The sequence below is a fragment of the Manis javanica genome, chromosome 4 (assembly GCF_040802235.1).
Source record: "Manis javanica isolate MJ-LG chromosome 4, MJ_LKY, whole genome shotgun sequence".
In the NCBI taxonomy this organism is placed as follows: Eukaryota; Metazoa; Chordata; class Mammalia; order Pholidota; family Manidae; genus Manis; species Manis javanica.
The window spans coordinates 168,656,025-168,670,270 of NC_133159.1; the positions used below are offsets into that span (position 1 = coordinate 168,656,025).

The following is a 14,246-nucleotide window of genomic DNA, read 5'->3' on the forward strand; positions in this document are numbered from 1 at the left end:
TCTTTAGCACATAGTATAATGCCCTCACATTTAGTGAGTGCCTTAGTGACTGATAAATGAGTAATAGCAGACACTTTGGTGTGTGTATAAAGGCATACATACATAATTATACTCATTTAATTTTCACAACCTTATGGGATAAATTCTATTATTTTATTCATTTAGCAGATAAAGAAAGAGAGACAGGGAAACAGAAGTCACATGGCCAAGGTCATACAGTAAGTGTTGGAGCCAAGATTTGTACTTGGGTGGTTCTGAACTCCTTCATCATCTCTCCCTCCAGTAACTGAAGATAAAGATTCCATGGCACCCTTAGCCCTCAGGAGCATGCAATTGTGTACCTAATCTGGCAGGAACTGCAGAGCAGAGAAAACCTTTCTGCAATATCTCTTTCAAAATCGCTTTAACTGATATTTTGTTTTCTAAAGTCCTTTTTCTATCTCTTAGCTATAGCTGATGGCACATTATCATCAGCAACTAATGTAGATGTCAGTTCTTAAAGCTATTTAAAAGTCCATAGCAAGTGTATTCAGCAAGTGGGTAGAAAATACTTGAAACTTTCTACACTCCCCAAAATGGCTGCCAACATCTAATCAGTCATCAAGAGTGATTGATTAAAACTCCTGAAAGTTTTCAACTTTTTCTTCTCTTCTTCCATTTTAGGATTTCCTCTTTTCTCACTTAAATTACTCTCTCCAGTCTCCACTAACCCTTTAGTCCATTTTCTGTTTTGCTGTAAGAATGAATTTTCATAAATGTAAATCCCCATAATTTAAAAATAAAATATGGCATGGCTTTTACTAGTTCTCATTGCAGTAACTGCAATAACAGATGTATACAGAGACAATACACAGATTCATAGACAGATTTAGAATTTGGCTTAAAGAAAAAAGCAGTATGTTTGAATCTCCTTTATCAGAGATGAAAAATCCCAATATCAATGTATCCACAAATAATTTTTATTTTAGTGTTGTGCCTGTTTTAAATTTTAAGTGGTATCATTCTAATACTCTGCATCTTGCTTATCTCTTGTTGATATATATGGACTTGGTTTATTTCATTTTTGTATTGTATAGTATTCAATTTTATGAGCACATTTCTTTTATCCATTTCTCTCCTAATAGAAGTTTGAGTTTATGCCAGTGTTTGTTTTGTGGGGTTTTTTTGCTGCAGTGAATATCCTTACACACTTACCAGTGTTTTTCTGGGGGCTATACCCAGAAATGGAATTGCAGGTTGTAGGTTATTTATATTTTCACTTTTACTGGATAATTTCTCTCCTCTGTCACTGTACCATTTTACATTCTTCTCAGAAGTGTTCGAGAGTTCCTGTTTAGCCATATCTTTGGCAACATTCATATATATGGTCAGACGTCTTCATTTTTCCCAACCTGGTAGGCGAAAAGTAACACCCTATGGATTTATTTCTATTTCTAGCAAGGCTGAATATTCTTTCATCTGTTTATTGGCCTTTCAGATTTCCTCTTTTGTTAATAACTTCCTCATGTTCTTTATGCTTTTTTCTCTTGGCTTATTTATCTTTTTCTTATTGATTTATTGATACTTCTTATATATTTTAAACTGGGTTCAACAAATGATAGCCCATGAGTTAAATCTAGCCCACCACCTGTGTTTGTATAGGCTGTGAGCTAAAGATAGTTTTATATTAATTTAAATGACTGAGGAAAAAAATTAATAAAATGTCACATGTGAAAATAATAATGAAATTCACATTTCAGTGTCCATAAGTAAACTTTTATGGAATACAGCCATCCTCACTTATTTACATATTATCTGGGGCTGCTTTTTTGCTAAAATGGTGGAGCTGAAATAGTGAAGCAGAGAACATGTAGTCTGTAAAGCCTAAGATATTTATTCTCTTTACAGAAGATTTCTTTTCTAGGTTGATTCTTGGTCTGTGGCAGATAGTGGCTCCCAGTCTCTATCCTGCTTAAAATTTTGCTTTTGGTTGTAAGACTAAACCTATGTCTAAACTTATCTTGAGCCAAAATTTATTTATCATTCTTTTTCCCCGTGTGTTGTTTCAGAAGTCTTTCCTTAGAGATCATAAATATATTCTCCTATATTTGCTTAAAATGGCTAAAGTTGTTTTTCATTTTCAGATTTTTAGTACATTTTGATTTTTCTCTTTTCCTTTAATTTTTTGGTAAAGGGATTGTAGTGTAAGAAGGGGATCTAATTATTTTTTCTCATGGTAAAAGGCAGTTTTCCCACATCTATTTGTTGTTGAATAGCCTTTCCTTTCCCCAGTGTTTTTTCATGCTACTTTCTCATAGATGAAGTACCTTTATTTATATATGAGTCTGTTTTCTGTTTCTTTATTCAGTTCCTCTGATTAAATATTTCTATATTCTACTTCATCCTAATGATTGCTGTTATTCAGCCACTTAATCATTGTTGTATTCATGTTTCCTAGTTCCTTAGAAAAAAAATACAAAATGGTAATACTCTAGTAAGAACCTTACTAATGATAAGTTTAGGGAAAGAAATATTGGTTTTGAATTCTGTTTATTATATATACCAAGGTCATGTTGTTAGCTTTAATAGCACGTTTTCCTTGGAACATTGTGATTCTCAAATTTTTATTGCCATCATTATCACAATCAAGTAATACAGTAAAGATTAGTTGCCCACAAGTGCATGATATTACACTAAATACTTTAAAAAACACATTCATATATAAACATAAGCCAGTAACAATAAAATATTATTTAGGCATACATAGAGGATAAAATATACTTTATTAAAAAAATTTTGAGGCATATTTAGATAATGATTTTTTGGCCTTTTATTACTTAGGTTTTTCAATGAGTGTCAGTATATTTAAATTAAACATGCCAGTCAGAACAGAAGTATGTGCCTTTTCTTAGGGGTGAGGTGGGAAGGGGAGATTTGATTTGTAGTTTGGCTATCATTCCATGTTTTTAGGGAGTAAGAGGAATAAATATAAAGGTTCATTTTATTGTGAATTATGTGATATAAAATAAAAATTATTACTAGTGCTTTTCAAACTTATCCTCATATACAAAGACAGGAATTTTGGGTGAAAACAATTTTATCCTGAGTCCTCAAGTATATGACAGTTATTTCTCAGGTTTCTGCCATAGATACCCTGAGGGCAGAGATCAGAAAATGAAAGAAAGTCAGTTTAGGAAAACAAAGGGAGATCTACTTAGGAATGAAGCTGGAAGAGTAGAACCATTGTAGACCGTATTAAGAATTTTTATATTTTCTGATGGAAGATCATTTAAACATTTTAAACATTAAATGGTATAATTATTAGACGCAGCTGTTTTGTGGATAAACATTTAGAATAAAGTGGATATAGAAATGGGCGCAGGTTGGAGATGGAGATGGGTGGCTTCAAGAGACTTTTAGGAAGGAAAATTAACCATATATGGTGATGAATTTATTGAGTCATGAGCTCTGATAGAGAGTATCAGGTTTGAAGGAGAAGTATTTCATGTTTAGACTTTCAGAGTTTGAGGTATATTTGAGACATTAGAGATTTGAAAAAGGCAGTTGTTATAAAGATGAACCTGTCCAATTTTCACACAAATAGATGAATAAGGAGCTCCTTGTAGAATAATGGATTTAAAGTTAAAACATAAATACTTGGGTTGAGAATTGAGAATCATTACAGAACTCTTATTTGAGAATGACCTATTTGTTTTTTAAAAAATCAAGGGATTAAGTAACTTCACTTCTGGCTTTTCCCTCCATCTAGTTCTAGATCTAGAATCAGTGAGGTGCTAGAGGTCAAGATTAAATCAGATATTAAATTGAATCCTTGGTTAAAGTGGCTTATTATGTCTCCTTCCCAATCTCCCATCTTCTAGTCTCTGTCTTAGTTAATGGCATTATGGTAGTCCATTGAAATTCCAAATCAAGAATTCTAAGGCATCAAGAGTTCCCTTCTTTCACCCATTTCATTCATGGAAATTAATTCGGTAGCTATTTTTTTGAGCACTTAGGATATATCAGATACTGTTCTAGGTCTGAGAGATTAGAACAGTGAATACACAATTATTATCCTCATGAAATTTACATTCTAGTGGATAAGACTGTCAAAATTAAGATAAAGAAAATACTATGCTATGGAGAAAAATGAAGCAAGAAAGGGAGAAAAAAGTATGTCTGTGTAAAAAATTATGGGAAGTACAGGTGTGAGGGAAAAAAGCATCATTCAGGATCATTAGGTACCTACCTGAAGGAGATGAAGGACAAGCCAAGCTGGTGTCTGAGAGAAAAGTATTCTAGGCAGAGACCTTGATATGGGAAATCTTTGAAGAGTTTTGAGAAGAGTGTCACAATCTAATTTGTGTTTTAGCAGAACCATTCTGATAGCTGTGTTCAGAATAAAGACAGGCTGGGACAGAAGAAGAGAAACCAGGTTGTAGTATAAGAAGGTGGTTTAGACCAGGGGAGAAGTGGCAAAGGGAGAGAAGCAGCTTGGATACGTTATGAATGAACAGATGATAAGATTTACTGTTAGATTACATGTACAATCTAAGAGAAATAGAGGGGTTAAGGATGATTCCGAGGTTTTTGACTTGAGCGACTAAAGGAATGAAGTTGCTATTCAGAGATGAGGAAGATTGTGAGAGGAGCAGATTTATGGAGGTATATTAGGACATGTTAAATTTTGAGATGCCTTTTTGATATTCAAAGGAGAGATGTAGGGTAGGCAACACTGTACATATTGAGTTAGTTCATGCACAGGGCCCAGGCTAGAGATACAAATTTGGAAATCATCAGCATACAGATGAAACATAAAACCATAAATATGTTTGAGGTAAACAAGGGAATGTACATATCAAAGACTGCAGATTAGAAAAGTGAGCCTGGGACACTACAATGTTTATAGATTGAAGGAACAAGCCGGGGAGACTGAGAAGGAGCCACAGATGTAGGGTAGTGTAGTGTCTTGGAAGTTAGGTGAAGAGAGAACTTCAAGTAAAAGAAAATAATTAATTGCATCAGATGTTGATAAGTCAAAAAATAATGAAACTGAGAACTAATGATTGGATTTAGCCGTGGACTTCATAGGAGATCTTGGTGAGTGTGAATTTTCTGGAGTGGCAGAAGCCTGAAAGGGGCAGACTTGAGGAAGAAGGGGAAAAGAAAATTGATGATAGTAATTAGAAACAACTCTTTCAAATGAATGTAAAGTCTTTGCAGTTTTGTGTCCCAAATATTCCATGAACCTGCCCTTTCATCTTTCTTCACAATAGTGGTGCATTTATTCGGGCTTCCCTGTCCTCCAGGCTTACTGCAGGGATCTCGTCGCCTTTAACCTGTCACTCCATAGTGCCAATGCTCATATACTGGCCAAACTTATTTTTTGAGAACACTGGTCAGATCATGCTATTCCTCTGCTTAATGCCCTTCATTTTCTTCCCCACACTTTACAGGATAAGGTTTAAATGGGTCTTCATGAAAAATGATTATGCCTTTTGTGATTATACCTCTGCCAACTTTGCTGCTTTTATATCTTGTCTTGTCCCCATACTTTCTGTGCTCTAGCCATACTAGACTCTTTGAATTTCCCTAAGTGCACCATGTTCTTTTATTCCTCTCTGTCTTTGCACATAAAATCTGGTACTGTTCCTGAACATCCCTTCTTACACTTTAGAAGCTGTGGCTTCCCTGAGATCCAGGTTAATGTGAAGAAGCAGAGGCTGTTAGAGTTTTTTAGAATCTTAGGAAACTATACATCTAGATGATATCTTCTAGGTAGCATAACTTACCAAGCCCAGCTCAAAGACATAAGTTTAGACTAGTTAACTATAAGTTAAACCCTCTCCACATTATACAATATTATCCCAGTTTAATCCACAAAACCCCCATGTCACCAAAATGAAGTACAATCAGTAATAAACAGAAGAAAAGAGATCAGAAAGTGAACCTATGAATGTAACTCTTGTCCTCAATTTACAGATTGTATCCTTCTGTAAAATTAGTATCTTCTACCTACAGCATCTATTGGCACTAGAAAATTTCAGGTGGGTCCAGTTCATCACTATACCCCAGTACCACTTAATTTCTAATGATTCTCAGCTTTGGCTGGACATTGTAATCATCTAGGGAGTTTTAAAGAAATTTTCATGCCTCTCAATGATTCTTAATCTGGGGAGTAGCTTGAACATAAAGGATTTTTTAGAATCCTTAGATTCCCTAAATCAGTCTAATGTGCAACCAAGATTGAGACCCATATGTATCCTCCTTAGCATCCAGTTTCAACAGATAAGAACACCAAAAATAAATTTTAAAAAATACATGCATACACACACACACACACACACTTGTGTGTATATATACATTTATTGTTGATATTCAATTATATTTTTAACTGTTGTAAGTTGCTGTGCTGGACTTTTATTCAAACTCCAACTTCACAAAGTTAAAACAGTATAAATTGACAAAAATAAACTCAAAATTCCTTCTCACTCTCATTCTATGACTGTAAGAAATGCTTATCTGTAGAGATGATCTGGGCTTACTAGGAAACACCACATAGAGGAAGCTCTTAAAATAAGCTCAAGAATTTGAGCGAGCTATACTGAGTTCCAAATTTGAAGGGAAGACATTTGGAATCAGATTATTTCAGATGCACCTTGGAATTTTTTCATCCTTTTTTTGGTTTCCTACAACTGTACTGTTGGAGTTTTCTAACCTGTCACAGTATGTTTGTGTATAGATATAAAATAAACTATATTCTCTTTTGCAAGGAGATGACAGAGTGGTAGACAAGAAAACAGACTGTAGTATCAGGCCTAGTTTCAAATCCTGAATCCTACACCTACCAACTCTATAACTGTGGCCAAATTTAGTTAGAGTCTCAACTCCTATTTCCTGATCTATTAAAATGAGAATAATATTTATTATTTATCTCATCAGGTTTTATGGAGGATTAAATAACATAAATTTGTGAAACATTTAGCATTGTGCCTGACACATTGTAAGGACTGAATAGGTAATGGCTATTTTCAATAATGGTGGCACAGTCCAAGAAGCTAGAGCCTCATTTTTCCTTTTCAGTTATGTAGGATCTATAGATTTGTATACATATTTAGTTAGTTTAGTTTTATGTTATTGATAAGTATGTACTCTTGAAATGATATGATAAGGATGGCAATTTGCCTCTATGGTCTTCCTCCCCAAAAATCTATAGCCCCAGGATAATCGTAAGGAATACATCAGACAAATCCTAACTGAGAGACATTCTACAGAATTCTGACCACTGCTACTCAGAACTGTCAAGGTCACCAAAAACAAGTCTAAGGAGCCTAAGGATATACAATGACTAAATGTAATGTATTACGGAATGGAAAAAAAGACATTAGATAAAAGCTAAGGAAATATAAACGAAGAGTGGACTTCAGTTAATAATGAATCAACATTGATGCATTAGTTTTGACAAATGACTAAGTGGGACACCAGGTTTATGGGATCTGTTTGTACTATCCTAGCAACTTTTCTGTATATCTAAAATTATTTTAAAATAAAAAGCTTATTTAAAAAACAATAATATATAATCATACACACCTTTAAATTTAATGTTACTCTATTTAATTCAGTGTTAGGCTTAATATTTTGTATATTCATTGTGCACCTTGAAAGCACAGTCATCAACTTTTAAAATACTGATATTATTACTGGTGATTGCTCCATTTATGGTTAGCAAGTCTATTTTGTTTTCCTGTTATTAGTCATCATCATTGATGCATAGATACATCATGAGAATCAAAACATTACGTGTTTAATAGAACTTTTCTTGAGTTACAGATCAGATCTCTGGGACATTTTTGATGCCTTAGGCAAATGTAAATTAATAACTCATCTTAGGGAAGTTACTTTTCTTTTTTAGATTTGCAGTATACAAGCTAGGTCTATTAAGCCTGTAAACTTGTCATTTTTATATTCTGGCAGGCTTTGAAACTATTTTGTAGTATACTTCTGAAGAGCATTAGCTATAGTGATGATGGCATTATGTTAATTAGTATATTTCTTTGGTATAGAGTGTGTCCTTTTTTCTTTAGAGGAAGAGATGCTATAGATGTTTTCTTAAGAACTAGAGCACTTTTAGATGAGTTTGGGCTTACCTATGAAAATTCTTACTGATAATAAAGATCATTGAGATTGATGTGGAGGATGAGGTCATAATGCTTTGGAATAATGCTGCTCATCTTTTCTTTATATAGTAGTAGCTGGGCTAAGAAAAGAAAAATACTGAACTCCTTAAACTCCGTCTTAACCTGTATCTCAAACCACATTATTATTTTTTTCTTGAACCTGGTTTGATTTGATGAGCATTAATTTTAGAGCTGGCCCTTAAGAAAACCCACTCCATATCAGCCTTCATTTGGCACTGAAAATACCAAGATGAAAAAGGCTTTCAAAGGCACACTTAGAACATTTTACAGTCCAGAGATAGTCATATAAATAATGAACTATTACACAATGTGGCAATGCTGTGAAACAGATATGTATAATGTGCTATGGGAGCACAGAAGAGGAGCAATTCTTTCTGGTAGGCATCTAGGAAGTCTTTATAGAGAAGGTAGGAAATGACATTTACGCTATCTTTTGGTGAAGGGACATGGTTATTGATAATGTTGACGATAGATGAAGATTCCAGTTATCATTTAATAAATGTTTATTTAGTGCCAGATGGCACATTGTGTTTTGTGTATATTACTACTGTGTTTGTTTCTGACTGCAAATCTAAAGGGTATTACTGTATCACCTTCACAGAAAAGGAAACTGAGGTTCAGAGAATTTAATTAATTTTCCTAAGATCATAATAATAATAGTAAAAAGATTTGAGTCCAACTCTGTTCTGCTAGATGCAAGCACTGTTAATATATGTTGAATACAATTTTATTATATTGTCAAGTAAGGTAACTGCATTTTAGGTAGAGGAAATAGTATGAATAAATTGATGGAGACCTCATAATGCTTTTCCTCATTGAATATCATCAAGTAGTTTGGTACCGCCAGATATAGTGAAATGTATTTTCAGGATTTTATGGTTGCAAGTGACAGAATATTTGAGTCAGAATTGCTTATATGAGGGTTTGGCAAACTTTTCTGTGAAGGGCCAGATAGTCAATATTTTAGGCTTTGCAGGCTATATAGTGCAGATATGGAACTCTGTCTTTGTAGTATGAAACCAGCCATGGACTGTATATAAATGAGTGATCATGACTGTGTGCTAACACAACTTTATTTATGGACACTGAAATTTGAATTTCATGTGATTTTTATGTGTCACAAAATCTTTTTTTTTTTCAGCTATTTAAGAATGTAAAAACCATTGTTAGCTCACTGGCTGTCCAAGAATAGGTGGCAGGCCAGATTTGGCTTGTGAGCTAGTTTACTGACCTCTAGTTTATATAATGGAGAGGTTTTATTGGATTGCATGATTGTAGTCCAGAGATCCAGTGTTAAAGAGAGCTTTGTTATCCATGTCTTTACCGTAATTTTCAGACTGTTAACTTTATCCTATTGTTTATTCCTCTTGTGTTTACAAGATGGTAACCAAAATATCCATGGTCTCCATGGGTTGTCTTCCATGTCTAGGGAGAGGCAATAACTTTCTCAAAAGCTTTCTATTCTTTCTTGAATTTAATCCTATTAGGTTTCACCCCTGCCACTCCAAAGGAACCATGCTAAATCAGCTACGTGACTAAATTCAGTAACCAATTCTCTGTTCATATTACTTGACCTGTCAACATTTGATCTCTCTCTTCCATGTGATAAAAAATAAATGTTCTCTGATGATTACCGTAAATCGAAGAAACCTAAGTTCTGATTTTAAAAGTTAGCACTTGAGTCAGTCAGTTCTTTTCTTTTTGTTTCTGTGCCTGTTACATCTGTGGGTTTTCCTCTGTAAAGTTCACAACGTATGTGAAGTAAGTCTTTAACTCAGGTTTGGTTCTAACTTCACAAACACAGCCCTGTTCTGCCTTCTACACTCCAGGGTGAGGTAATCAGTGTTACGCAAATTACTTGACTTGCGTGATGAAGGAAGGTCTTCTGTTTTGTCCATAAAAGCAGATGTAGTATTACGTGTGGGAAGTCTTATCTGTACTGAAGGAATTGTGTGTTAAACAAAGCAAAAGCATTTAAAGTACTGTGTGTTATTGCAGTCCTGCTGTTTTGGATAATGAATTCATTGATTCCATAAGCATACCAGAAACACTTTAAAGAGGTTGAAATTTTTTTCTCCACCATCTTGGGGCAGTGGTGAGTTTATTATTTTAAAAAATGTCTATTTAACTATTTACTTTTACCTGATAATTATTATCAACTCTTAGGATTTGTCTCCATTGGAGTAGGACATGGTTAAGGTTTCAGTCTTAGAGGAATGAATTGCTCAAATTAACTGCAGTGTATTTCTAAGTAATTTTTAAAATTCAGGCAATTAAGACATTTTAGATTATAAATGTGTCAAAATTGATAACTTGCTGTCTTTTCATTGTCTTGCTGACTCAAAACCTGTCTTAAACCATTTCTTGCCTGAATTTTTCCTGGGTTGTTTTACCTTCTGCAGAATCATCGAATTTAATACTGTTTGAAGCCTTGTTTTTTTTTTATTTTTCTCCTCTTACTGTTTAGGAAGACTGTGCTGTTGAGGGGAAATGTCTGTGTTCTCTTCATATTACTTCTCATATACTTCAAGGACATGTTGATGTTAAAACAGAATGTGATGCATATATATAATATTAAGTGCTTAATATTACATATATAAATCAGAAAAATGAAAATTTAAGACATGTCTGAATATGAGTGCTTGTTCATTGTAGTTGATTCTCAAGTATGGAGGAAATGAAGAATATTTGCATAAAAAATTAACTGATAGGAAGGAAAATTGACTAGGGCTATGTTTATATATCCTGATAGCTGATACAAGATGCCATAGATTTCTGGTATTGTTTTCTATTTTGATAAAATGAATCTTTATTCCACAATAATTCAGAACTTCATAGTGCTTTATCTTTTTTATCTTTTGAAAGACCTGGGTTGTTTGACCTGTAGAATTTCCCACAGTCCAAATTTTGTTGATTGGGCACTCAGGAACAATTGGACATTTTCCTCTATTTGCCTTTGCTTTTCCTGAAAACTAATAGCTAGATTCAGATGTTTGACTGGACTCAGGTTTGATTGTTTTGGCAAAATTATAGTTATGTTCTTATCATCAGGAGGCATATAGTATCTGGGTTGTACTGTTTTACTCTTTCTTGATGTTATTAGTCATGGATCTGAATGCCTGCAGGACTATTAATTCATTACAAATTGTGAAATAGTAATATTCTAATTCTGTCTTTTGTTTCCCATTTTATTTTCTGGAATAATTTTTATATGGAGAACTCTCTTACACTCTTTGGCTACCAGTACAGTTTATATAGGAAATATAGAATGAATTGCTTGATTCTTTCCTTTTATTTCCCTGGTTTTCAAGATAATGAACTGAGTCCCTGTCAACCTCGAAGGTGACTAGTTAGTATGGTGGTCTTGTTTTTTAAACACCATTATGATCTCAGGGCCAGTGAGGGCTTTTTCACTGAATCTTTTTGATACGACCCTAGTTGGACTTTTCTTTGGTAGCTTCCTTACTGTTGGATATGTCAGGTTGTTCCAGGCTTATCTTTAAAAAACCAGTTTTTTAAAGAAATCTTGGTTTCCCTTAATGGACAATGGCATTCAAGATCACAATCTGGGCGCTAGGGATGATCAGTGCTGCTTTGTCAGTTACCATGTCTTGGCGTATTCAGTGGAGAGAGCTAGGATATACCTGTGATTTATACGATCATACTGCTGTTTCCAATACAGATTCAATACTGCAGAGTTTTTAACTTAACTTCCATATTATTTCATCTAAAGTTCTTTTTTCCACATTGAGAATTCCCGTTCTCAAGATGACAGCATTACAGTGTTCCATAATTACTCATTTGCTTTATCCCTCTATATAAATACAGTGGTCTTGTTGAAGGTCGAGTTTGTTATCCTCAGATCTTTTCCCTGCCAAAACAAAGAATCGAAAAGCGGAAACACAATAGCGAAGCAGAGTGAAAGTTTTATTTGAATACACTCCAAGGGAGGAGGGGCGGGAGTCAAAGTAGACAAAAGCCTCAGTCTGTTAGGTGGGAGGCCTTTACATTACATTCTGGCTAGGAGGTGCCTAAACGTTAATCAACAAGGTGAGGTTATTTGATTGCCGGGTCCATCTATATAGCCATCCCTCTCGGTGCGCATGTCCTTTCTCATGATGAGGTGTGGTTTGGACAATTCTTAGTTTTGTTCATTGCCCCGCGTTGGAATCTGGTTGGGACCAGTTTGGCCTGGTTCTTCTAATAGGAAAGGAAGTTACCTCCCTGCAAAGCCTTTGTTGTCTTCATGTGGGACCCCCTACATGGGCCGAGTTTGGGTGTTTTTTCCTTGAACATTATCTTCCTCTTCTCTGGCTGCTCATGTCTCTGGCTGGTAGGCTTTCTACCTAACACAACAGTCTCAGAACATTACTACCACTAATTTTGATTACCGAAATCAAAATTTTTATGTTTGTCAATGCTTTCTCCATTCTCCCCCATTTATTTATGGTTTTGCTATATCTACATCGTCAGATCTTACATACTTTGCATACCATAATCACTCCTCTTAAAAATCCTCGTTTAGCCTTAATTCTACAATCAGTTTTATATTTAATGCCCACCACCAGTCCTTATTCTGATGTCTCTGTAGTCACTTGGTTACTTAAAGTTAGTTCTCTAGTAGAGCTAAGAAGATCTCATGGGAACAGTGTTCCCTGGGTTCTTGATAACTGTTTGTCTTTACTATTTATACTTAAAGATAGTTTTATTGAATGTAAAATCTTTGGCTCAAATTTTCTTATTTTGTGTGTTTTAAATAGATTATTCCATATTCTTCTATTATTTTCCTCTTTAAAAGTCATGTAATGTTTTTACCTAAATGCCTGAAGGTCTTTTTTTATTACTTTTTTCTTTAAAGTCTAATCATTTTAGTTGAAAATGTCTTGGTGCATTAATCTAAGTTGATGAGATAAAGTATACGAGTGCACTTGCAATATGTAGTTTTAAATATATATATATATACACACATATATGTATACATGTATTTACACACTACTATATATATTACACATAGACACTTTTCTGGAAAGTTTTCTGATAGTTTTTAGTATTCTATTCTCTGATTTTCTTCTTTACGGACTCCTATTTTTATTCTTACACTGAATCTTTTTTGCCTGTTTCCCATATTTTTCACCTTCTTGTAAATCCTTTTTGATTTCTTTCTTCTTTTTTGAAAATGTGTTAAAGATTTTCTTCCTTTTTACCTTCTGTTTCTTTTAAGATTTTTGGTTATGTTTATTTGCTCTTGTTTCTTGTAGTTGAGTCTTCATCACTGAAACGATTTTTGTTTTGTTGAGAATTCTTCCTTGGTTTGTGTCTCCTCATTTCTGAGTTTTTCTGATTCTGATTTACATTGGTCTTTCATAAAACATGTAAATGTAATTTTTATTATAGTAAAACATTCAACTATGGGATTATTTGATGTACATTAGACAAATGAGCAGCTTTAATTAATTTAAATATTGCTTTAAATCAAGGCTTCTAAAATGGAATTTCATGAATGAACTTCAGAATAACTTCAGAATTGGTAACATTGATTCATTACATGCGAAGCAGAGTGTATATGTATGGGGGTAGGGAAAGAACATCTTCACTTTCTTTAGATTTTCAAAAGGGAGTATAAACAAGGGTAAGAACCTTTGGTTTATAGGAAAATTTCTTATATATGTTAATGATTGAGATTATAAGAAATGAAAACAAATGATATTGTTGTTTTAAGATATAGTTGGCACCAGAGAAGATATTACATCAGTTTCATTACCTATTTGCTTATGCTCTTCTAATTTTATGCAGATGGAGGGAGCGAGGAACCACAGGATCGAAGGCAGTCAAGTGTAGACTCTCGCCAAAGCCGCTCTGGGCAAGGTAAATTTTCATTTAATTAATTATTAAATCAAAAAGCATAGATATCAGCTATTACTTTCTAGTTCTTAATCTAAGGACTCAGGTTTTCATTGGGTCTAGTTTAGATATTCTAATTTCTCCTTTAAAGCTTTAAATGTTACAGTCTGAAAGTTCTCTATGATAGCATTTATTCAAGATAAAATAAAGAATAGCCTCATGTCATTT

The 14,246-nt window shown here is 34.0% G+C and overlaps 1 protein-coding gene across 10 annotated transcripts in view; it reads left to right on the forward strand.

Annotated features, from left to right (window-relative positions):
- Nucleotides 1-14,246, forward strand: part of TANC2 (tetratricopeptide repeat, ankyrin repeat and coiled-coil containing 2) — a 374,308-nt gene that overhangs the window by 109,010 nt on the left and 251,052 nt on the right. For all 10 annotated transcript variants that reach the window (XM_036997193.2, XM_073235742.1, XM_073235743.1 and 7 more), the window contains exon 3: nt 13,971-14,042. In XM_036997193.2, coding sequence (XP_036853088.1) covers nt 13,971-14,042 — 72 coding nt within the window. The remainder of the gene's footprint in view (nt 1-13,970; nt 14,043-14,246) is intronic.